The 25,063-nt window shown below is 37.4% G+C and overlaps 5 protein-coding genes and 1 pseudogene across 8 annotated transcripts in view; 3 read left to right on the forward strand and 3 right to left on the reverse strand.

The window, feature by feature from the left end:
- The first annotated feature begins 104 nt into the window (after positions 1 to 104).
- On the forward strand, positions 105 to 2,575 carry LOC117997375 (nudC domain-containing protein 1). Its single transcript, XM_034985644.2, has 2 exons — positions 105 to 1,490; positions 2,057 to 2,575. The coding sequence occupies exons 1-2, from the start codon at positions 251 to 253 to the stop codon at positions 2,545 to 2,547; spliced, it is 1,731 nt and encodes a 576-aa protein (XP_034841535.1). The 5' UTR covers positions 105 to 250; the 3' UTR covers positions 2,548 to 2,575.
- A 495-nt stretch (positions 2,576 to 3,070) lies between these two features.
- LOC117997381 (box C/D snoRNA protein 1) lies at positions 3,071 to 5,467 on the reverse strand. Its single transcript, XM_034985651.2, has 5 exons — positions 5,338 to 5,467; positions 4,982 to 5,258; positions 4,286 to 4,604; positions 3,824 to 3,976; positions 3,071 to 3,437 (listed from the first exon to the last, which is right to left on the reverse strand). Exons 1-5 carry the CDS (start codon positions 5,388 to 5,390, stop codon positions 3,088 to 3,090), a joined length of 1,152 nt encoding a protein of 383 aa, XP_034841542.1. The 5' UTR covers positions 5,391 to 5,467; the 3' UTR covers positions 3,071 to 3,087.
- Positions 5,468 to 7,279: 1,812 nt separating this feature from the next.
- LOC138402240 (uncharacterized) lies at positions 7,280 to 8,352 on the reverse strand (annotated as a pseudogene).
- A 464-nt stretch (positions 8,353 to 8,816) lies between these two features.
- Positions 8,817 to 9,514, forward strand: Pa1 (PTIP associated 1). Its single transcript, XM_034985658.2, has one exon. It carries the CDS (start codon positions 8,893 to 8,895, stop codon positions 9,349 to 9,351), a length of 459 nt encoding a protein of 152 aa, XP_034841549.1. The 5' UTR covers positions 8,817 to 8,892; the 3' UTR covers positions 9,352 to 9,514.
- A 266-nt stretch (positions 9,515 to 9,780) lies between these two features.
- On the reverse strand, positions 9,781 to 13,422 carry LOC117997382 (pseudouridylate synthase TRUB2, mitochondrial). The gene is made up of 5 exons (XM_034985652.2): positions 13,122 to 13,422; positions 12,682 to 12,873; positions 11,923 to 12,139; positions 11,118 to 11,254; positions 9,781 to 10,079 (listed from the first exon to the last, which is right to left on the reverse strand). The coding sequence occupies exons 1-5, from the start codon at positions 13,243 to 13,245 to the stop codon at positions 9,829 to 9,831; spliced, it is 921 nt and encodes a 306-aa protein (XP_034841543.1). The 5' UTR covers positions 13,246 to 13,422; the 3' UTR covers positions 9,781 to 9,828.
- Positions 13,423 to 14,504: 1,082 nt separating this feature from the next.
- Positions 14,505 to 25,063, forward strand: part of LOC117997374 (early estrogen-induced gene 1 protein-like) — a 113,026-nt gene continuing 102,467 nt past the window's right edge. For 2 of the 4 annotated variants that reach the window (XM_069497988.1, XM_069497987.1), the window contains exon 1: positions 14,505 to 14,747. The gene's annotated coding sequence lies outside the window, so the exon portion shown is untranslated. The remainder of the gene's footprint in view (positions 14,748 to 25,063) is intronic. The other 2 variants (XM_034985642.2, XM_069497989.1) reach the window with 2 other exon arrangements.

Consider the following 25,063-nt stretch of genomic DNA (forward strand, 5'->3'; position numbering starts at 1 on the left):
ACCTAAACTCATGTGATTTCATACTCTTTGGTAATTTGTGGTTTGTGACCACAGAAAACTATATCAAACGTCTTCAAAAAGGCTAGAACCCAGCTGTAAACCAGTTAACAAAAAAACAATATCAAACGTCATTTTGTTAAGAAAAAGTCAATTTTGTTTTGAATTTTCGTTTTGAAGAAAATACTTGTGTTAAACTACATTTTTCATTGAGAATATATATATTCAATTAATCACATCAAGAACTATAACTATGCCGTCATCTCTAGTGGAACTGCGCCCAGATAGGCGCCTTCTGGATCACGAATTTGAGGGATACAAGTTGAACTTGCAATCTCTTCCTCATTTCTGTTTAGAATTGACTTCTCCTGTCGATAGGTTGTATCCTAACGAAATACAGTTCTCCTTCGTCCACGCTAAGCTTTTCGCTCTCCATAACCATTTAGTGTTAGATTTTTGGGATCACCAGTACAACTATTACTATGTGGATGCTACACAGCAAATACGTAACGTAACTTTCGATAATATAAACGGTACATTCCAAACTGCTGTCGTGTACGACGTCCCCGCTCATGTTGAAAGAAAATCTGGACATTTTAACCTGTGTCTCATGTTCCCTTCCAATAATTTAGCAGTGGTAAGTGACGGCACAGGTTACATACATATTGTGGATACGGGCACTAGGAATAGGCCTGCTGGAGACAAACAGAAATGGAATACTGTGTATTCCAACCTTGTTCTTGGAGAAGGTAAATATTTTACCATAGTAGATACAAGGATTCAAGATAAAAAAGATGTTGAAGTTTTACATTGCCTTCTACAATCAGTGGAGCAACGAGAAAAGCATTTTGACTCTATTCTCACATGGATAACGTTGGAAAACGATGGTCAATCATGGAAACAGTCATCTATCAAACAAATTCAAGGCAAAGGTATTGTCCATTACGCAGCTTTAGAAACAAGTTGTAATGCTCTTTATGTAGCTTCTGATAATTTATTTAAATTCATATTGGATTCGGAAAAAGAAATTGTAGAGAAACCACAGGAAGAGCCAAAACAAATAATTTATACATGGCTGCAAACCTCTGACGACATAACAATAACGCTAAAATTACAAAGTAATTTTGACAAGAAACATTTTGTTGTAAATGTCACACCGTTGGCAATAAAAGTTAGTTATGCTGGCAAAGAATTTTTGAATGGCAAATTAAGACATAAGGTAGATAGTGAGTTAACAACTTGGAACATACAGGAAGATGGTCAAGTAGATATTTTGATAACTAAATCTGAGAGCATGACTTGGGATGAGCTGATTGAAGGGGGAGATAAAAATGGGGAGCATATAATTGATGCAAGCCTAGTGGAGGAAGTGCATAAGAGGCTAGCTCACTTGTGCTCGGAGACAGAGGTGGTAGCTGACCAGCAAGTGCCGGGTCTGAATACACAAGAGTTGGAGGAATGTGATGCAGCATCGGAAGAGGATACTGTATTGGGTAAGGGTTATATTTATTGCTAGACGATGCCCACAACTGCCCCAAAATGTTGTCCGTGGACTTAGGTTTCTTGACTGTTTACTTTGCAGGGTATAAAGTGGCCTATGTCCATCCCTGGGATGCAAGCTATACTCGTCTTGGTTAAATGGATTGGCTGTGAAATGTAGCAGACAAAAAGAAATGGCTGCGCCTGCTGACCATGGGTCTCCTCTCAAAATGAGAAAGGCTTAGGCGCCATCTCCATACATGAGAGAATCGCTGAGATAAACTCATCCAATCCAATCTCCACAGGGCGATACTATCGCCAACAATATTTGGTTGAACTCATTGCAATTCATGTGGGACAATAATATACTAGTTAGACTGACGTGGCTAGTTCTCTTGTACACAATCTCTAAACTGAACTAAAATGACAGTCTAAATCTATTACTATCCCTTTCATAATGTTGCTTGCGGAAAAGGATAGCATTAGATTTAGACCTGTTAATTTAATTTAGAGATTGTGTACAAGAGGATCAGCCCTGCTGTTTCATTGAGTTATTTATTTTACTTTGTTTTTATTGCAGTTCGCATGGACACAACCAACCATGAAATAACACACAGGGTTTCTCTAAGTGTGCACCAATACCTGTTCAGCATCAAACTAGAAACCCACGAAGTACCAGCATTAGCTCTGAGGCACGACGTAGACGCTTGCATATGGCAACCATACGCCCAGCTAATTAACACAGATACTTGGCCTATGAAACATGACGGGACTTTGATGGCATTCGGTTATGTACAGTCCTCCAAACAGAACAGAAAATTCATTACTTGTTCACCAAACTTTACATACAGCGTAGTTTGTGAAGCCACACGTCATATTTTCATTTATAAAAATAGCAGAAACCAGAACTGTCAGTTGAGAAAAAGGTCTGAAGGAATAATGAAAAGTATTAAAATCGGTCAACAGCATGTTGTGAATATTGATAAATATGGTGAAGTTTTAGGTATAAATGCGACAAATGAGTATTTGTTTGTGTTAACAGAGACTTCTTTGATAGCAATAGGGGTTTGAATCAAATAAATATTGATATTGTTACAAAGTTTTTATTTTTAGTCAACAAGTTTCATCAGGCATTCATCATCTCTAACTACAACAATAGTCTTTTAAGATATGGCAGTTTCATAATCATCATCAGTTTTTAAACTGCATCATGCTACATCGCTTGGAGGTAACTAGCTGCGGCCGAAGCCTTCTCCCAGTCTAGATCAAAGATATTTTAAAAGTATAACCGGCTAAATAAAGTCGGCTTCACTAGATCACGTGATTCAAGAAATATACCTACAGTAGCGCGTTCCTTTGACAGCTCTTGCGAGTTTACGCGATAGAAAGAGACAGGTCACAGTGCAAGCTAAATTGGTACTTCATTGTATGACAAGAGTGCTATTTATTCAAATGTCTGCAGACTGATCCTTCTGTACCTGTAACTATTAGGTTACAAACCCAATTTGAGACACTAATCCATTGATCCGGCCAGGACTTATTAAACCTGGACCTTTTTACAAGGCCACAGCTCCTGAACCAGAGAGTTCAAAACTTTTTGTGTGGTCATAATTATTTCTCATTTTCATCTTCACTGCAACTAATACTTTCTTCTGATGAATAACCAGTTGTGAAAAGCAGGTTTTTAGGTCTCTTCTTTTTAGCTTCTTTAATTTCTTTTTCGATCTCCAATTTCTTTTCCTCAGCAATCTTCTCTGTTAGTAACGTTTTCTGCCTCTTCCACTGATTTCTATCTCTATTTTCTGAAGTAATTAGACCATTTGGGGTATTCCTATTTGCTGTGTTAGCCTTTGTGGTGTTTTCATTTGCATTTATGCAATTTACCTTATTTTCTATTTTTTCTTCTTTATCTTTTACATCTTCTTTTCCCTTATTGTCTTTTCCACAGTCAAATTCATCATCTGTAAAATAAGATGAAAATATTTATAACATGTCAAATAGTAATATAGGCATTATTTGAAGGTATGACTATGATGCTTAGAACATAATTATTATGTACTTCAGGAGGATGTGGAATTGAATCCTGACTGCCTGGAAAGGTCATCTATAAATTTAAATAATATTTTTAAAGCAACCAATGATTGAGTTCGTTCACACAAAATTCCATTGTGAGAAAACCTACATTAAAACATTACTACTATCATTTCCCTCCTTCAAACTAAGCTAGTTCTTAAGCTCCAAGTTAAACTTTGCCTAAGGTGGGATTTGAATCTTGCAGTCCACCTTCTAACTAAGCCACTGTACTTGTGAAAGAATTAATTTGATGTAACATATTATAAAATATTACCAGGTGTCACAATTTCGAAATTGTAAGCATGATCCTTGAGAACAACAAATATAATGGGGAACTCCACAATACATTTTCCTGACAAGTTTTCTGCCAATGTTTCTGTTGTGTCCAACTCAAAGAACTTCTTGGGTGAGCCTCTAAGTTTTTCAGCTGTAAATAATACAATATTATTAATGTTAAAATGTATTTGAAAGACTACTGATATTTAAACAAAATCCAACATTTTTCTTGAATAGTAGTTTTTTCATGTTTTTATTAAATTAGAACTAGTTTCAATTTTTTTTTTTTTATTTTAAGGGCGTGTGTGTGTGTGGATTCATATGCACAAGTGAAAGAAACAAATAATTAAGTACCAGAGATTAAAATAATTTAGGTCACATGACACATCCACTAAAAATACTTAGTTCAATTTTTTAATATATAAAAAAAAATACATTACATAATGTCTTTAGTTCTTACCTTTCAATAAAACTTTGACTCCACTAAACCCAATAGATTTATAGTACATCAACTCCTTCGAGCCTTCAAAAGCTGGCGCATCTGGATTTAAATACTTATCAAGCAGTTCTGACAGTTTCTTTTTCTCTGAACACTTTTCATCCACAAACTTTAATGGTTTGGTTTCAACATTAGGGAAAACCCACTCAATTCGCCAGTTTATTAGATTTGTTTTGTATATGTATTTCGTTGTGTTTACTTTGTGTCTTGTAAAGTTTTGTGCGAGGAATTGTAGAACAGTTCCTCTGTGTCTCGCTGCCAGTCTTAGTTTGTGCAAATGCTGAAAAATTAAAGTAATTTGGTAAATAGAGATCAACACTAATTAGCAATGGCTATATATATACAACTTGCACCACACAAATATTAAAACTTGCAATATTCAATTTTAAAATGGTCTCATACAATCAGTACACCCATATTATCAATGCAAAAGTGTGTTTGTTTGTCGGTTTGTCCTTCAATCACGTCACAACAGAGCAACGGATCAGATTTTTTTGCATGGGTATAATTTAAGACCTGGAGAGTAAAATAGGCTACTTTTTATCCCGGAAAACCATAGAGTTCCCATGGGTTTTTTAATCTAAATCCACGCGTGCGAAGTCGCGGGCATCAGCTAGTCCAACGTAAGTTAAACACAATTTCAGTAGGTATACATACTATGGGTAAATCCTTATCTATCCTAGTGAATCTTTTTTTCTCGTCTCTCTTCACTGCGTAAACAAATCGCGCGCATTCCTCTAATAACCTGTAATCGCTCAGCAAGTCTGTATCAGTAAAATCTTTCATGTAAATGAACTTCGTGCGGTCTCTCACGCCGGTACATTCTAGCTCCTTCTTATGTATCCTTACACAATCGAGGCAGCATGTCCTTACTTCGCATTTCGGACACGTGTAAACAGCTTCTTTGGACCCACAAACCTCGCAGTCGCCCAGTCTAAAAAGAAAGGATGTATGTACTATAAATCCTGCAGAAATGATTGTTAGCAGGATACTGTATGAATGCTTTGACATACCTAGAAGGTTGTGATAAATCAGTATCCGAATCACTATCCGAAGACGAAGACATTTTTTGTTGGTTTTGGTTTAATAATAGTCTTAACCTAAAAAAAGAGAATAATGGCTGAATGTCAGTGTGACAACGGTCAGCTGTGCAGCTCAGACCAATAACATATGGTCATAGAGTAAAGTAATACACTGCATATGGTGCAGCTCACCGACCAAAAATAAAAGGTGCAGCTCTTTTTTTTCTGGTCGGTGGTTTTTTAAAATTTATTATTTTATTTTACGGCTCTGGATAACAGTCCTTTCTTCAGCACAGACCAATAACATATAGTGCATTTTAGATAGAGTTCTATCTACGACGGTGCACCTGGTAATTCGTAGATAGAGTAATAAAGATAGATACAGGAACGTTTGCTTTCTCATTCACACTAAAAAGAGAGCACAGATAAAGTTACTAATTTGATAAACAGAGACGCAGCTAACCTATTTTTTGTCCCTTATCATGTAACTGGTTTTTTTCAAGAACACATACACGGAATGCAACTTTAGTTGCAAAACAAACTGAGAATTCGTGGCGTAATTGTATTTCTCATTAGTTAACTTGTTTCACATAAAAAACGTTTAATACAAATATTGTTAAGCTTAATGATAACACTGCGCCGAGCCCGTACGCACTACTGTCGACCGACAAAAACAAAGGCAGCTTCGGGTCGTAGTGCGCTAGCACCGGCGAACTGCTAAGAATTTTTTTTATTTTTATAAAGGCACCTTCACATTCGCGACTCCAATTCCAACTTACATTTTTCTTTAACAAATCGTATAGAGGTTTCAATACGGAACTCATGTTTACACAAAATTTATTATAAAAGTTAACTAGCCCTAGAAAACTTTTCAATTGCGTTACATTTTTCGGTGACGGTGCAAAAACAATGGCTTCAACTTTACTGACATCAGTGTGCAAGCCCTCTCTATCGATTTTGTATCCTAAGTACGTTACACTATCTTTAAAGAACTCGCACTTGGACCAATTGACTCGCAAACCGGCCTCATTTAATCTAGCTAAAACGGCACGTAAGTTTTTAAAATGCGTCTCCCTATCCTTGCCAGTAACACAAATGTCATCCTGAAAGATTACAGTAGAGGGTAAACCACATAAGGTTTCCTCGATTAACTTTTCGAAATATTCGGGAACGCATTTTATTCCGAAAGGCACACGTTTGTAAACAAAAGTGCCTACGTGTGTAGTAGTAGTTATGTAGTGTTTGACTTTTAAAAAGTTTACATGAATAAAAAAAAACATTCTATTCTATTCTATTCTAAAGTAATGGCCGTCATAGGTTGCGAGTCCTCCGTTAATAAAATTTGCTGATAGGCATGGGACAAGTCCAACTTAGAAAACTGTTCGCCGCCCGATAGGGTGGCAAATATATCTTCGATTCGTGGAAGAGGATAGTGAAAATCTTTTAATAACGGATTAATCGTTATCTTATAGTCTCCGCAAATACGAATATCTCCATTCTTTTTTATAATAGGGACAATAGGTGTTCCGTAATCTGATCGATCTACTTTATAAATGAGGTCATCTCGCTGCAATCGTTCCAACTCGCGCTCGACCGGGGCGCGGAGGGCGAGGGGAAGCGCGCGCGACTTCCCAAATACTGGAGTTTTATCAGACAGGTGCAATTGCATGGGAGTTTTAAAAGTCCCTAGCCCATCAGCAAATACCTCAGGGAACTCTTTCCTTAATAACTCAATATCATCGTTTGTACATTTCTCGGCTAAATTATAACAATCTGTAACATCTATTTGTAATAGCCTAATCCAAGTGCGACCTAGTAGCGGAGGCCCTCCGTTTTCAAATATAAACAAGGGTAACTTATGCAAACAAGACTGATAGTTAACATTTACCATTATATACCCTAACGGTTCGATAACCGGATCGGTTACCGGTGTAAGATTTTTATCTTAAATTCTTATGTTGTAAACGTACATTAGAAAAATGTTTATCATAAAAATACTTTGAAATTGCAGAGATCTTACTCCCAGTATCTATTTCGAATTTTACCACTGAGTTTTCTATTTTTAATTTGAGATAATAAGGTCCATCGCTGCTATCGCACGTTATATTGTAAAATCCTAAGTCACTGTCGTCCGAATCATTAAAAAAAAACTGACCTTTGGGGTTCCTCTGGTTCACCGAATCACTATACTTCTCACTGCACTTATCACTATTTCTACATACGACTTTTAGATGGCCACGGAGCCCACAAGTGTCACAGGTATATGACCTAAATTTGCACTTAGAGGGTGGGTGCTCATTGCGCCCACAGCGCCAGCAATCACGCCGCGAGCCGTCGACGCCAGCCGAGCTGGCCCTGGCTCCGGCCACCTCCGCCTGGCCGCCTCCCTCGCGTCTTCCGTGCCGTTCGTTGCGCCCGCGCTCTCCGCGCGCCGTCGAGGGTCTGATGCGGTGCCGCGCTTCCGGAACGACGCTGCCACTTGCACCAGACGCCGCCTCCGCTGCGTGCCTCTCTGCCGCCTCGAGCGCCAAGGCGAGCTCGATTGCTCGCTTATAGTCTATGTTCCGCTCGGCAAACAATCTAGACCTCATGTCTTCACTGTGAAGCCCAGAAACGAATTGGTCTCTTAAATTGACCTCAAGAGTGTCTTGAAAGTTGCAGTGTTTGGCGAGGTGCTTAAGACTTTTCAGATAATCACTCACTGCCTCCCCTTGCGATTGTTTCCGCTGCCTGAACATATGCCTCTCTGCGATCTCCAACCTTTGTGGCTCCAAATGATCTTTGACAATTTTCACTAATTGTTCAAACGTTTTGCTTTCTGGTAAATCCGGTGAGCATAAGTCGCACATCAATTCGTAACACGTAATGCCGACATGACTCATGAGTGACCAACGTGGCCACGTGTAACTCTTCATCGTTTAACTCGATAAATTGCTTCACTCGTCGACAATATGCATCCCAGTTGTGGGAGCCGACTTCAAAAGGCTCAATTTTGCCAAAAGGCATGATATTAAAACAAAACCGAACTGCGCCAATGTAGTGTATTGAGTAAAACACGGACTATCGCATACTGATTTATTCGCGTAGTGATCGGGACGAGTGACAATGCTTTTTCAATCTACCTACATTACAATCGGTTAATACAAATGACTACTAAACAATGGTGAAAATTGTAGTGTTATTCATCGTTGCGTCGTGATATCGCTATCTCATACGCGGTTACACAGTACTTCAATCTATCTTTATTACTCTATCTACGTGTTAATTTCACAGACCAATAAAATAGTTAATTTGCACAGATTATAACAAAACACAGACAAAATTATTTTAAGCTCTGGATAGAAGTCTTATGACTTTTTATTGTCACCACAGAAAAAAAGGTAGAATCCAGAGCTGTAAAACCAGTTGAGAAAAAAAAGACAAAATTGTTTTGTGTTTTTACTCTTAGATTGTTTTTATCTTTTTTTTGTGCTGGTAATTTATAAGTTATGTATTTTTTGTTTTTATAGCTCAGTATTATCGTAATTCTAGTTGAAATTAAGTAAAATGGGATCAGAACTTCAAGGTGATGACTGGGAGCTCGCCTGTTCAGACGACGAATTATCAAAAAGTGGAGTTTATATCGGAAAACATTGGATGCCGGAGCCAAATGAATTAGAGGAACTTTACAAATCTATTGAAAAATCTGGTACATTAAACCTAGAGTGGAAATGCCCTGGACGACGAGCACCATCCCCTGTGCCTGTGAGTAAGGAACATCAAGCAGATATACCGACGTCTCCAATACGTGAGGAGAAATCGAACTTTGATTTCATGGATGAAGTCAGTTCTCTCAGATTGCGGGTTCGTAGAGAAGGTGAGGACACGCTTCGAGGATCGGCAAAGAAGAAAACGACTTCTTTTGATGGTATTCTTTCGAATATGATTAGGCACAAAAGGATAGAACAGTTGGAGAAACAGGCTAACACCCCTACTTCAAATCCACCATCTAGTAATGCTAGTTGAGAAAAATGATTACCTAAAAGAAATATGTACCTATTTACGTGTTTATTGAAAGACTACAAATATTATGTTGTGATGTGTACATAAATAAAATAAGCTGTATTTTCACAAGTTAGACTTTATTAGTTTTTTTAAATTTAAAGGATCAATAAATAGATTCGACTTCTTTGTTATTTTAATTTGTTTTAAATTATATTTCGTATTTAAGATGTAAAGTGCATCTTCTATAATATAAAAATGAATCACTAAATGTGTTGGTTATCGCAAATCTCGAGAACAGCTGAACCGATTTCGCTAATTCTTTTTTTAAAATATTCCTTGAAGTACAAGGATGGTTTAAGAACCTTACGGAGAGAAAAATTTAACAAATTCGAATCGACTGTTAGGCAGAACGAAGTTCGCCCGGGCAGCTAGTAACTTAATAAAAGAATATTGTAATAAAGCTATTTTTTATTTACATTTTAATATCTACTGAAATTTTTAAATACTCAATTGTGCCGATTTTGGTTTCAATAAATGCTCATTTTGTTCTAATATCTGGCGGCATTCATCCATATTGTTTAGAAGATGATCCATCTGCCAATGCTTCCTCAACAAGGCGAGGCGGAGATCAAACTTGCCTTGCCTGATGCACTGCACTCCTGTGCAATATGCTACTGTCTTGAGTTGAACGCCTAGATCATGCACTAGGGTCCAGAGATATTTGTCATATTCATTTACACATTGAATTTCTGCAAAAAATATAAATGTGTAAAAATATTTTGGCAAATTGGCGTTTTACCACTGAACCGCAAGACGTCGGGCGAGTTTCCGTCCTTATGTCGTCGACATCCTATCTACACGCACGAAACGTTTTGCGTCATCATTCCTCACACGCATGGCTAAGATTTGGAATACTCTTCCACGATATGTGTTTCCTACCAACTACAACCCGGGTATCTTTAAAACGAGTGAATAGGCATCTTCTAGGTAAACGCGTCCCATCTTAGGCCGCATCATCACTTTCCATCAGGTGTGATTGCGGTCAAGCGTTTGCCTATAATGAATAAAAAAAAAAAACAAAAATACAACTATCCTTACTGATAAGGATAGTTGTAGTGCTGATGTTGGAACATTATGCATTAGTCTGAACTAATGTTCCATTCATACTTTGTTGATTAGAGATTGTGTACAACCAAATTAGCACCAAAGACTGAAGATTGGTGGAAAAAAGATTTTTGTAACTTTGTTACAAAAAACCTAGTGCTAGTACCACTCGAAAAAAGTTGAGACAGAGCACAGAATAGGTACAGTACATGACTGGAAATAATGTACATCAGACTTTAGAATGACGTTTCGGCTTTGTAGAGTATTGTCTCTGTCACTCATACCTTTTGTCAGTCTCAATGACAGAAATAATGCTCTACAAATCCGCTATCTCCTTTTAAAAGGCGATGTACATTATTTTCTGCCACATACTGTACTTAATAGTACAGAAGGGCCATTTCAAAGCTCACACAGCATTGCAGACTATAACTTTTGTCTTTTAACTCTCTTCTTCTTATGAGATAATAGTTACATGAGAGCAGTCAAATAGAAGGGGTGTGACACTGTCTCGTGTCACTCATCAGCATCAAGTGACACACCTGCTATTAGTAGCCTAGAATAAAATCTTAGTGCTTTAGAAGTTTTCTATTTTGCTTAAACAAGATGGACAAAATCATGATCATGCTCATCTGATCTACTTTTGCAAACAATAGCAACTTCTATAAATAGATTGATATACTTACCTAAGGTAAAGTTGGGAGGATCGAAGTGTACACATTTAATTCCATAAATAACTGGCAGCTTACTGTTAGCCGGCCTCAGCAAGCCTTCTGATGCAAGTTCATAGGTTGCTTGCGAGTCCATGTGAAGACCTGATAACCTGAAATTATGTAATAATATTTAATAGCAATTTGAGTCAAAAAATAATTAATAAAATGAGTTGGTTCAAGAATTTCTCATAAAGAATTACAGCAAAATAAAACTTTTGGGCCTAAGACCCAGCGCATGCCAGACCTTCCTTATTTTATAAAAGCTGAAAGTTTCTCTGCCTATTGTCCCTAACCCTGGGAGGTATGTTGGATTGGATCATGGTGGCTTTGGGATCTGCTGGCTCTCTCTCAATTTGTTTTTACTGATTTTTTTCTTAGTCGCAAAGATTGTCCAGCAGTAAATTCATAACTAACTGACAATCCTTTGTTCATAAGAATATAAAGAATTACTAAACCACTTCATGTGTGGCTGCATTGGAATTTCTGAAAATCTAGTTCTGATCTAGGAAACCTACATGCAGAATCTCAAGTTTGTATGTTGATATGACAGTTTATCGCCCGCAAGTGCATCTTTGCGGATTTACGTTTTTGAAATCCCATGGCAACGCTTTGATTTTCTGGGATAAAAAGTAGCATCACTGTCCAAGTCTTTTACTTATATCCATGCCAAATATGTCGATTTGTTGCTCTATTGTGGTGTGAGTGAAGGACAAATCAATAAATAAACAAACATTTATAATAGTAGTAGTGATCTAAATAAAAATTCATTCTTACTTACTCATACATAGTTTTCTGATGAGCCGCCTGTATATGAGCAACCACTCTATCTATCTTGGCCTGGGTCACGTGACCAAATGTCGCCCTCTCAATTGTTCTGCCATTCCAGAAATATGTGTCTGTGGCTTTACCTAATTGTCCATGCACTTTGAACGCTCTTGTAGGCCTCCCTGTGTTTAGGAGGTATGTCAATTTGGTCCCATCATTGATCCCTAATACTGGAAAACCAATAAATCTTAATTCAATTATAATACAATTTTCACTATGTCAGATGTTATATATACATAACTAGATGATGGCCACGACTTTGTCTGCGTGGATTTAGGTTTTGTAAAATTCATCATCATCATGATCAACCCATCGCCGGCTCACTACACAGCACGGGTCTCCTCTCAGAGTGAGAAGGGTTTTGGCCATAGTCTACCACGCTGGCCATGTGCAGATTGGTAGACTTCACACACCTTTGAAAACATTATGGAGAACTCTCAGGCATGCAGGTTTCCTCACGATGTTTTCCTTCACCTTTAAATCAAGTGATATTTAGTTAATAAAAAAATCCCTCTTGGGAACTCTTTAATTTTACAGAATAAAAAGTAGTGTATGTCATTCCCCAGGATAATAATAATAATAGCAAACTCTGTACCAAATTTCATCAAAATCAGTTAAACACATAGGACATAAAAGCTAGCAGACAGACAGACACACTTTCGCATTTATAATATTAGTATGGATTATTTGAGAAACTTTCCTCAATACATACATAAAACACCACTGCTAAACAATCCTAAATGTGTAGCCCAGCTGCAGCGGAAATCTTTATGTATATATCTGGGTCCAGCTACTAAAGGATCATCAGCATAGTTCGGGACTAACTTTACTTGCATAGGAGCGTTTGTAGCACCAACAATCTCGACTCTTTTCTCTAGAGGCCTGTCTGGTAAAGCATTTAAGTCTGTAATAAAGAAATACAATACATAAATTTACACTTTTCTCATTTACTTATTATTAGGTACGCATGTATTATTTGAAAGTTTATTTATACAGAAAGTACTGTTGAGAAAAGTTATATGAAGACAGAGTTTTAGTAAATACCGTAAGTTTTGAAAGGAACTAGGGTTCAAATGAGTTTTTCACACAGTGATAATATGTACCCTACTATAATAAGTCAATGTTTTCACAGAAATATAAACATAAGCTAACCTCGACACAAATTAGTTACAATAATATGCTGCACTTGCCGTACGGGCACACAGGAGGGTTTGTAAACACAAATTAGTCCATTTAAACTTTTGTAAGCAACAGCGGCACTTCGTATTTGAACCATTTTGACAACATAATTAAGATACAAGATTTTTAGCCACAGCTTTTGCCTTTTAAGTATTTATTATTTTTTCCTGAGTTTATTTCATTTATTTTATTTTGACATTTTATAATTTATTTTTAAATTGATTTTACGGCTCTGGGTTCTAGCTTTTTTTTTGGCCCTACTTAATTTAATTTTAATAGCGACTTCCGTACATAGAGTAATTATAAGCCTAAGCTGTTAGTGGTGGGGTTATTTAGCGCCATTATGAAAATTTTATCAAACGTTGCCCTGAAACTTCCACATTATTATTCAGCTAAGCTAATCCGATCAAAATGCGAGGCGAGTCCTCTATTCCGAGTGACAACCGCATGTGACTCCCAAAGAGTAGGTACTGTGAGTAGGTATCATCGATGTTAGGTATATAATCACTACGTAAAACTCCCAAATCACTCTTTTCATAAAACGTTCCTTTTTCATGGAATCCATAACAGTAAAAACTGTTTTAACATCAACACGCCTTCAAATACAGCAAGTAATGTATATTGCCCTTTAGTACAAAAAGCGATAGCAGATTTATAGAGCGTTGTCTCTGTCGTTGAGACTGACAAAACACCATATACCTACATAGGTATGAGTGACAGAGACAACGTTCTACAAAGCCGAAATGTCATTCTAAAAGCCAATGTACATTACTTTCAGCCACTGTACGTGGATTGAACCCGGTTGAATCGTTTAACCATAGTCATATCATAATGGTTGAACAGGTTGAGATAGTAGATAATCTATGGGTTGAGGGTTAAAACTTGAACCAGAACCGTAGACTGAGTAGAAATCTAGACAAATGATCGTTTGCTTTCTCATTCACACTAAAAAGAGCACAAATAAAGTTACTAATGTGATAAACAGAGACGCAGCTAACCTATTTTGTCCCTTATCCGTAACAGATTTCTTTCAAGGACTACAACTTTAGTTACAAAATAAACTTTGAGAATTCGTGGCGTCGTTGTAGTAATTTCTCATTAGTTATTTACTTGTTTTCACATAAAAAACATTTAATACAAATATTGTTGATCAGTTAATACAAATATTGACTACTAAACAATGGTAATAATTGTCGGGTTACTCGTAAGACGTAACGATCGTCTTGCTATCGCTATCTCATATGCGGTTACACAGTAGTTACTTTAATCTAGCTTTTTACTCAATCTAGGTGATTATGATTTTCACTACTCTTTGGCTTATACTTAGTCAGTAGTCTGTGGCGTCGACAGTGTCGTCTTGTCGTTGACTTGTTTAATTTTGTGTTAATTTGCAATGGCCGATTGAAAAGACGGGTTCGGTGGCATATCGCGGCCGTTTCTATAAATTCTTCCTTAAAAACGTTTTTTATTATTACTGACTCGGAAAGCCAGTGAAATATTGTGAGAAACAGTTAGTGTACGATACTGTGATTTAAAATTCGCTGGGGGTGTTTCAAAGACTCGTTTATAATAGTGTAATTTCGTGTGAAAATGTTATTGGTAAGTTGGCATAGCATTAAATGAATCTCATTGCTTCCTCGGATTGCACAAAGCGTATTGTATTGGTGTTGTGTTGTGATGTTTCGCGAAGTTATGGAACGTTCGATTTGCCACAAGTTCAGGTATTGCCAACCCGTTTGTACGTTTTGCGCTGCCTTGCATCGTATCACGCAACCTGTGCCAAGTCGCTTTATTCTTTCACCTTTCATTAAGTTTTTCTTTGATTTTATTAGCATTACTTTACTTTAACATGCTTAATGCATATATTATACTTACCAGAAGAATACAAATAGAAAAGTTTACCTGCCTGAATACTTGTTTTTTTAAATTAATATTTTCTATTATTAATTTAATGAAAATTAATTAACGACAAATTTCAATACAATGGCAGGAACTCTGAATGCAGTAAAAAGTTGCTTAATTTGCCCAAAATGTCCAAAAATTAATAGTATCTTAAGTTAGGAGTAGATAATACGGATACTACAAAATCCCTTATTAAGTATGCTGGTTGCTACTTTTGATATATCAGCCTGTTCTTTAAATGTTGATCTGTTGCGGCTTTCACAGTTTTTGCTTGCACTTCAGAGATTCCACTTCCCTCTTTTTCTTCATGCAGATTGTTGCATGGTGAAATGTGGGAAAACTTAATTTAAATATATTTAAATAATAATAATAATAATTTAATCGCGATTAATAGCCTCAACTGGTGACAGAAGGGCTGGCTCATTTTTTGCGCAGCGGATCAGCCTAGCTGTCCAGCGCGGAAATGCAGCCAGTATTCTTGGCACCATTCCACGCGGTCATGATTTATATAGTAATTAGATAAGGCTAGCTTTAAGTTTTATTGTATTAAAAAAAAAAAAAAAAAAAAAAAAAGTAGGTAAATAATTTAAATAAAAGGAAAAGTCTGACTGACTGATCTATCAACGCTCAAACTATTGGATGGATTGGGTAGTAATTTGTCATGCAGATGTAGTTATTTGCGTGCTGAATTACAACATAAACATCCACTAACAAAGGATTTTTGAAAATTCAATACCTGAGGTGGTAAAATAGAGGTTTGAAAGATCACATTTTTTACAAAGAAAAAACTGATCAAGTGTGAGTTGGCCTTGCACATGAAGGGTTCCATACCATCGTACAGGAAATTACACTTTTTAATTTTTTTGTGATGTAATCACAAATTCAAAGTGTTCGGATTCTCCCTTTACTTGTGCTATGCTATTAAACATTGATTAAACCATGATTCTAGGTCAACGAGAAGGTTTTGATTCCCATGACTGGTCTTGACAGACAAAGTGATCCTGTACGGGTTGCTTTTTTCTCTGGAGATGAGATGGAAACCTAAAAACAACTAATAAAATAAGCAAATCTTCGACCTTGCGGCGCCGCAAGGTCGCCGGCTTATCAGTGTTTTATAGGATATATTTCGGAGAGTGTGCTCAGGAACTTTTCGATCTTGTCCCCCCTTCACCATTTTACCACCGAACCGCAAGACGTCGGGCGAGTTTCCATCCTTACGTCGTCGACATCCCATCTACACGCACGAAGCGTTTTGCGTCATCATTCCTCATACGCATGGCTGAGGTTTGGAAAACTCTTCCACGATATGTGTTTCCTACCAATTACAACCCGGGTATCTTTAAAACAAGAGTGAATAGGCATCTTCTAGGTAAACACGTCCCATCTTAGGCCACATCATCACTTCCCATCAGGTGCGATTGTGGTCAAGCGTATACCTATAATGAATTAAAAAAAATATATATATATACCTGCCAGTCGCAAGATGATTTTGTATATATTACATGGTAGTATTTTTGAGGATTCATCATCATCATCATGATCAACCCATCGCCCGCTCACTACAGAGCACGGGTCTCCTCTCAGAGTGAGAAGGGTCTGGTCATAGTCTACCACGCTGGCCATGTGCAGATTAGTAGACTTGACACACCTTTGAGAACATTATGGAGAACTCTCAGGCTTGCAGGTTTCCTCACGATGTTTTTCTTCACCGTTAAAGCAAGTGATATTTAATTTGCTTAAAACGCACATATATTTATGATCAGGAGGTGGATTGCCCAATAAATTCAATCTTGATAAATACATAAAATATAATTTATTTTATTAACAGAAAGACATTTCTTTTTCCAACGATAACGACAACTCACAAGTGACAGACTTACAAATATAGAACGCTATTTTATTCTTTCTTCACTTTAGATGTAATGAGTTTACATACGAGTTCATATCACGTTCTAATACGCGCCCTTAAACCATTACATCGCAAAAAACATAGTGTGCCCTTAACTTATTACAGTGTAATGTAAACACGCCCTACATCGCGCCCTTAACCTATTACATTGTAATATAAACATGCCTTTACAATTTTATATCAATCAATAAGATTAAATAAAACTCTCGAAAATATTTGATTATAAAAATAAAATAACTATAAACTAGTTCTTCGGCAAACACACAATATTCCTATTAGGTACAATATTATGCCCTATGCCCCCTTAATCAAATATCTTCTTCTTCAGACATAATTCTGATAAAACATGTTTCATTTTAGGACCATGTAAACTTTTTGTTAAAATATCTGCAATGGCATTACATATACAATTATTTACATCTGGTTGCTTACGTGATCTAAGGTTATAACGTGGTTCAACCCTTTCCACAACGTTTTTGGTCTCGTCTTGAATATCAACCATTTCTTCATTGTTTTCAGTTTCATTGTTATTATCAACTGTCTTAACAATAGTATCAACTTTATCGTCCTTATTATCATCCTCTTTAGGATTCTCTCTTGGCACAGACTCTTTTTGTCCCTCGTCCAGATATATAGGAACAACTGTGTCCTTTGTTACTATATTATCGTTATCACCAGGAAAAGTATTCTCTAAAAATTTAACATCTCTATATACATGAACGGTACTCGTCTTTGGATCCATCAACCGATAACCCTTAGTGTTATTAGGATATCCAACAAAAATCGTAGGTACTGTTTTACTGTCCAATTTTTGTCTCTTTTGTTTCGGTTTCAATCCGTAAGCTAAACAACCGAACACCTTAAGATGACTAAGATCAACTTTCTTTCCTGTCCATAACTCCTCCGGAACACTATCTGTTACAGCCTTAGTAGGACTTCTATTTTTTAAATATACAACAGTATTTACAGCTTCCGCCCAATACTTCTTATTTAAATTAGCTTCGCATAATAATGCTCTTGCCTTTTCTATAATCGACCTATTTGCCCTCTCAGCAACACCATTTTGCTCAGGTGTGTACGGGACCGTCGTCTGGTGCTTAATACCTTCAGACTTTAAAAATTTATCAAATAATCGATTACAGTACTCAGACCCATTGTCAGTCCTCAAACATTTAATTGATTTGTTCATCTCTTTCTCTACTTCCGCCTTATATTCGCGAAATTTCTCAAAAGTTTGACTTTTATGCCGCAGAAAATATACATGTGTTTTCCGAGTAAAGTCATCGATAAACAGTAACATGTATCTCGAACCACCGAACGACGGCTCTTCCATCGGACCGCAAATATCGCTATGCACTATTTCCAAGATATCCCGTGCTCTAGTACCTTTGTTCTTAAAAGGACTCTTACACGTCTTACCTTCAATGCATGGGATACATGGTTCTATCAAATCATTTTGTTTAAATTCAATTCCATTCACTAGGTTTTTTAACTTATCCATATATTTTTTACTCAAATGTGCTAACCTTCTATGCCAAAGATTCGATAAATTTTGACTTGACAATGTCACGTTCAATGACAAGTTTTGATTTTCTTTTAATTCGAAAATTCCACCAACATCCTGACATTTGACAATTTGTTTATCCTCTTTCGTTATGATACAACCTTTTTTGTTAAAATTTACAACGTAATCTTTTTCAGCTAGCTTGCTCACAGAGATTAAATTCATGGACAATTCGGGAACATGCAAAACATTATCCAATGCAAGTTCTGTATTTGCATTAATCTTTACATTAGCACTCCCTTTACCTTGGATTGATAATTCTTCCCCATTTGCCACTCTTATTTTCTTATCCGCCTGCTTTTGATAATTGGATAAATTATGTACATCGTGGGTCATATGGTGTGAACATCCACTGTCAATGTACCAACTCTTCGTCTTAAATGGCTTCTTGTCTACTGTAGTCATGCAAATCGACGCAAAATTATTTGCAGTTCTAATTTGCTTCTTTTCATTGCATTCTGATGCTTTATGGCCTGGTTCATGACACTTAAAACATTTAAAAACTTTTGACTTATTTACCTTCGAACATCTATTCGATTTCGATTTTTGGGAAATTGTGCCCGATTTGTTCGCCATCAAAACATTCGACGATGTATTTCCACTTGACTCATCCCGTTGTCTATTCGCCTCTTGTATCAATTTAGTTTTAATTTGCTCAAGAGTCAGTTTTTGTCCACTGTTGTCTACAGCCATTATAAGGGGATTATATACTTCACTCAACCCGCTCAGCATAATAGACACTATCCAGTCATCATCAATTGGAGCATCGATATCATACAACTGATTAGACAAAAACATTATTTCCGAGATGTACTTCTCCATAGACTCGAAGTTCTCAAGTTTACATTGCCAGAGTTTCCGTTGTAACGTAATACGTCTTCCCCATCCCTTGTCTTCATAAGCTTTACATAGGCAATCCCAGACCTCTTTTGCAGTCCTTGCTCTATAAACATGCGTGAAGCAATCGGGTTCAAGTAAAAGACAAAGTGTTGCTCTTACTTTTGTGTCCACTTCTTTCGTTTGTGTACTCGTTTGACCTTCATTCGCTACGACCCACCACCAGCCTTTCAATTCAAGATAGTTCTTTACCTTAAATTTCCAATAGGCAAAGTTTTCTGAGCCTCGCAACTTTTCTATGTGGCCGCACAAACCTGAATTAGACTCATATCTTTCTACCATGATTGAATTTTCAGAGCTTCTAGTTTTAGATGTGAAGGCCCATAACCTATTTATGATCAGGAGGTGGATTGCCCAATAAATTCAATCTTGATAAATACATAAAATATAATTTATTTTATTAACAGAAAGACATTTCTTTTTCCAACGATAACGACAACTCACAAGTGACAGACTTACAAATATAGAACGCTATTTTATTCTTTCTTCACTTTAGATGTAATGAGTTTACATACGAGTTCATATCACGTTCTAATAACATAACTCCGAAAAGTTTGAGGTACGTGCCCGGGATCGAACCTCCGATTAGAAGGCGGACGTCCTAACCTCTAGGCTATCACAGCTTTTTGAGGATTAGGTTTGGCAAACACAGTCATACGAGTGAATCAAGGGTGACGTCAAGTATCTTATCATTATCACAATACAATAAAGAACAGAGTTTATATATGTAAATGTTTGATGGAATGATAAATACATTCTGCTGTTGTTGAATGTGTTAAATATAGCTACCTGATGATAGCATTGTAAAATTGAGGACATGATTGATTAAAATTTTGCTATCAGTCAAAGGAAATTATTTAATGGGAAGTATTTTGGCTGTCAGTTAAAAATAAAGAAATGCATGTTTCAACTTTCACGATTTTTGGTAAGTGCCCACACACGACAAATTCATGGCTTTCGGATTTTACCCTTTACTTGTGCCAGAAGATCTTGTTACCTGCCGAATTTCGTGATTCTAGGTCAACGGGAAGTACCCTGTAGGTTTCGATCGCCGTGGCGGGCCTTGACAAACATGACAGACATACAGATAACGAAAGTGACCCTATAAGGGTTCTATTTTTCCTTTTGGGGTACAGAACCCTAAAAAGTATGTAGTTATTAATATGTATAAAATAAGTAGGTAGTCACAGAACTATTGTGCGTCGACCATCACTATCATGTCTTTATGAATAAAGCAGTCAGTATCGGAATCTCGTTGTTTTCATACATAACAGTTATATTCAAATTGAATACAGAAAAAATTAAAAAAATTAACACAGAATTTTTTGAACCTATTGTTTGTAAAGCCCAACACTAAACGCCTTAAAAGATGGCATATATACTAGAATTGGACGAGAGATGAACATAGTCAATAATATACAACACAAAAGGGAAGGGTAAAGTAAATATTTACTGGAATACCCTCAAAAATCTGGGTACCCAAAATCTGAGTATGGCTAGAAAGTCGATATTTAAAAAAAAAGTTATATTCCAAGGCTGATATTAATGACCTGACTCATCAGCGCCGAAACAAAAACAGAGCTCACATAAATCTGTGTCATCGCCTCGCGTATTGGACGTGTGATAAATAGATCCCTGCCTGTCACATGCGCTACGCGACAAGACGTATCCGAAAGCTATAGGAGACGAGCCTCTACAGCTACAGCCACACCTGCGCATCATTTCGTAGTCGCTTTAGTTGCGCAGGTCTGGCTGATGCTAGTACGAGCATAATCCCGTATCCCTTATCTAATTTTTTTTAACGTTTTCCATGCGCGTACCTATAGTTGTACTTTAACACGCACTACACTTTATTTTTTACTAGATGGTGCCCGCGACTTCGTCCGCGTGGACTTGAGTTTTTAACAATCCCGTGGGAACACTTTGATTTTCCGGGATAAAAAGTAGCCTATATCCTTCCCCGGGATGGAAGCTATTGCTGTACAAAACGTCAAAATCGGTTGAACGGATGGACCCTGAAAGGCTAGCAGACAGACAGACGGACAGACAGACAGTCGCATCTACAAGTAAATAGGTATTATAGCAGCATTTATTAAAATCTGTTACCCTTATCGTTTAAACAATCCTGTGACAGAACGTCTTTGTCGGTGCTCTTGTCTAACCTCGATTGAAGTATCGGCCCTAAGGTAATTAATATGTCAAGTTCGTCTCCGTACTTCGTGGGCCTAAGGCCTTGATGATGAGACTGCAACCTTTAAATATTTCCTCATCAGTCATCACATCAAACAAGGCCTTGGTACAGACGTTTATCGAGTTCAAAGCGCGTAAAAAGTGTTTTGTAGCCGTTTAAAATGGTAATGTTCGGCCGCCAATCGACTGTATTATTTTAATCTTGCTAGTAAACAATTTGCAGATCATTAGGTACGTGCTCGAGTTACTATTTTGGCCGTGACCTGATAGCTATTATGCGTTTGCAATAGTCATTTTTGTTAGTTTCTATAGGTAACGCTGGTCATACACCTACCACACTATATATATATATATATATATATATATATATATATATATATGTACACATACACAATAGCCTAGTGGTAAGGAGTAAAGACGTCGCCCTCCTAGTCAGAGCGTCCAGGGTTCGATCCCGGGCAGGCACCTCTAACTTTTCGTAGTTATGTGCACTTTAAGCAATGAAGTAAATATCACTTGCTTTAACGGTGAAAGTATCGTGAGGAAACCTGCATGCCTGAGAATCCTCCATAATGCTCTCAAAGGTGTGTGAAGTCTGCCACTATTCACTTGGCCAGCGTGGTAGACTACCTATGCCTAAACCCATCCCATTCTGATAGAAGAGTCCTCTGCTCAGTAGTGAGTCGGGAATGGGTTGATAATTGAGTACTTGTGAAAAAGGACCCCGGATGGGTTCAAAACTAGTCGGGCTAACGTCGACGAAATACGTGTTACTCACGTTGTGTCATACATGTATGATTGAGTGCTTGCTCAGTTTTTCAAAATCACTAAATAATGGGGCCGTTTCTCTTGTACACAATCTCTACACTAAACTAAATTAACAGGTCTAAATCTAGTGATATCCTTTTACGCAAGCAACATTATGAAAGGGATAGAAATAGATCAACGGAATTAGGCACATTGGTAGAGCTCTAAAAGTCTTTAAACTACAAGCCTTTGTGTTCTGTACACGAATTACAGGAAATGAAATCTCACAAAAAATCCAATTTACCGAATCATTACGGAAGCTTCTCGTTGCGAAGATCGTTGCGAAATTAGATTGCGTCTCTACTCTCTAGCGCTCGAGCTACTTAAATGCTGTAATGATCTACTCATTTGCAGTCAAATCCTAATAATTATAAATGCAAAAGTGTGTTTGTTGGTTTGTCATTCAATCACGCCGCAACGGATCCTGATTTTTTAATAAAGATATGGCGATTCGCTGACGTCACGTCAACATCTTCTACCATTGTATTATATAAACTTCGCGAGCCCGTCCGTATTGTACATAACATATCAATTGTAAAGTGTAAATAAACATCATTATATGTAGCTGGTTCTTCATTGCATCAACCCTTCAGCTACAAGTGGATCTACACTGAATGATAGCCACCGAGCTATTATTTTTAATCCATTGACGTATGGCGCTGCGACGTGGACACTGACAGTTGGCCTTGTCCACAAGTTCAAAGTTGCTCAGCGTGCTATAGAGCGGGCTATGTTGGGCGTCTCTCTGAGGGACAATATCCGTAACGAGGAAACCCGTCGGAGAACCAAAGTGACTGACATAGCTGAAGTGGCAGTGGGCAGGCCACGTCTGCCGCAGAACCGATGGCCGCTGGCGCAGACGTTTTCTGGAGTGGAGACCGCGTATAGGCAAGCGCAGTGTGGGACGACCTCCAACCCGCTGGAAAATATTTTTGCTTTGTATTAATTTTGCAGAAAAACTTATCCTGCACGTGGAAACTGACCAAGTTTTCCATTCTAGTGATCTAGAATGAAAAAAAATTATGAAATTTCGTAGAATAATTTATTCGAAATAGAGTTTATTACATTACCATATTTTCTGAATAAATTTTGCAATAACGTGACTTCTAAAGATTTAGTAACGCCGCCGGTTGAACCAACTCCGACGATTATGTTTTGTAAGTCGTGTGCCTTACGGAAAGTGACATAATAAACGTGTTAGTTATAGCTGCTTATAAATAAGTCACGTATGAGCAACCGAAGATTACTCGCGCTTGTAGGACGACAGGTTTTTCCGAAACAATAAGTGGGTATTTAGGTGGCACAATGTAATGGCAGTTGTTAAACCACGATTATCCTTGTCCAAAGGTCCTTATAAATTCTGGGCAGGCGTGCTCAAGGACTTGCCTCGGTTATACTTCACATTGTATCAGAAATTCTTCGGTTTTTAGGGTCCCGTACATCAAACGAAAAAAAGTCTGTTTGTCCCTCTATCCGTCTGTCTGTTGTGTCTGTCAAGAAAACCTGTAGGGTATGTCCCGTTGACCTAGAATTATGTTTGGCGGGTCGTTTATTAGTATCTAAGAGGTGGCGCTGATTACTTGGTTTCGAAACCGAGAAAAATTTTGTTCGCTTGACCATATCTTGTCATTTATACCGATGGGTTACATCACAAAAAAAAAATTTAAATGTGGTCACGAAAAAAATTTAACTTAGTAAATAACATCGTAATCGGAAAATTAGCATTGGCCCCAAAACGTTGTCAAAGCTAATTTCCCGACCCACGCGTTAGGCGAACAGTGTTGGGGCCAACCGGCCGTTGTGAAGCCGGCGTTAATAGTAATTCTTTACTATTTACCAGATGAACATCACATAATGGTCCCAGATTACACCGAGTTCGCCAACAATAAGACAATGCTCGTGTTATTATGAAGCACATGCATAATTTAGTCTTAAACTTTACACGAGTTACGTCATTCTCATCCGCGACTACACAATCAGTTTCTTATTTATTTAGTTAATTAGATATGTACATTGTACATATTATATATGTATAACAAAGAACCCACATGATATTATGTGTACAATACAGGCAAGTAATAGAGCGTGGTTACTTTGTTGGGGCTTCGTATTTGCCAAACTATACATTAGATTGTATAGGTGTCAGTTGCAATTCATATTCCGCGTCATATGATAGGCGTGTGTGTATGTATTAAAATTAATCTGTGTGTATTAAAATCCGGACTAGAAAGCCGACAAGTGGGAACGGGCTTTGAAGGTTTCAAGCAGACTTGACGTTACTTTGTATTGTATAAAGCAAGGAATAAAAATAAAATCAATAGTGACGAAAGTGTCTCGGTTCATGAGAACTTGACCTGGTTAGGTTTTATCAGCGTTGCCTAACGTATTTGATTGCGCTATCCCGCCGCAAGCGGGGCACGGCCGGCCGTGGCGTCTCTTATCAGTCTTATCACTACCACTATCAGCCATCCTGCGGAATCTGTACCGCAATCTGTGACGAGATTGATAATATCGACTAGCTGATGGCCGCGACTTCGTCACCGTGGATTTAACTTTTCAAAAATCCCGTGGTGAAGGAAAACATCGTGAAGGAAACCTGCATGTCTGACAGTTCTCCATAATGTTCTCAAAGGTGTGTGAAGTCTA

This window comes from Maniola hyperantus, chromosome 4 (assembly GCF_902806685.2).
Source record: "Maniola hyperantus chromosome 4, iAphHyp1.2, whole genome shotgun sequence".
NCBI classification, from domain to species: domain Eukaryota; kingdom Metazoa; phylum Arthropoda; class Insecta; order Lepidoptera; family Nymphalidae; genus Maniola; species Maniola hyperantus.

Coding starts and splice junctions, on each gene's coding strand:
- LOC117997381 (XM_034985651.2), bottom strand. CDS start 5,390: ATGTCTTCGTCTTCGGATAGTGATTCGGATACTGATTTATCACAACCT. Junction 5,259..5,337: donor GATTTATCACAACCTTCTAG/GTATGTCAAAGC, acceptor CTTTCTTTTTAG/ACTGGGCGACTGCGAGGTTT. Junction 3,438..3,823: donor TTTCGAAATTGTGACACCTG/GTAATATTTTAT, acceptor CTTATTTTACAG/ATGATGAATTTGACTGTGGA.
- Pa1 (XM_034985658.2), top strand. CDS start 8,893: ATGGGATCAGAACTTCAAGGTGATGACTGGGAGCTCGCCTGTTCAGAC.
- LOC117997375 (XM_034985644.2), top strand. CDS start 251: ATGCCGTCATCTCTAGTGGAACTGCGCCCAGATAGGCGCCTTCTGGAT. Junction 1,491..2,056: donor GGAAGAGGATACTGTATTGG/GTAAGGGTTATA, acceptor TTTTTATTGCAG/TTCGCATGGACACAACCAAC.
- LOC117997382 (XM_034985652.2), bottom strand. CDS start 13,245: ATGGTTCAAATACGAAGTGCCGCTGTTGCTTACAAAAGTTTAAATGGA. Junction 12,874..13,121: donor TGTAACTAATTTGTGTCGAG/GTTAGCTTATGT, acceptor TCTTTATTACAG/ACTTAAATGCTTTACCAGAC. Junction 10,080..11,117: donor TCCTCCCAACTTTACCTTAG/GTAAGTATATCA, acceptor TATTTTTTGCAG/AAATTCAATGTGTAAATGAA.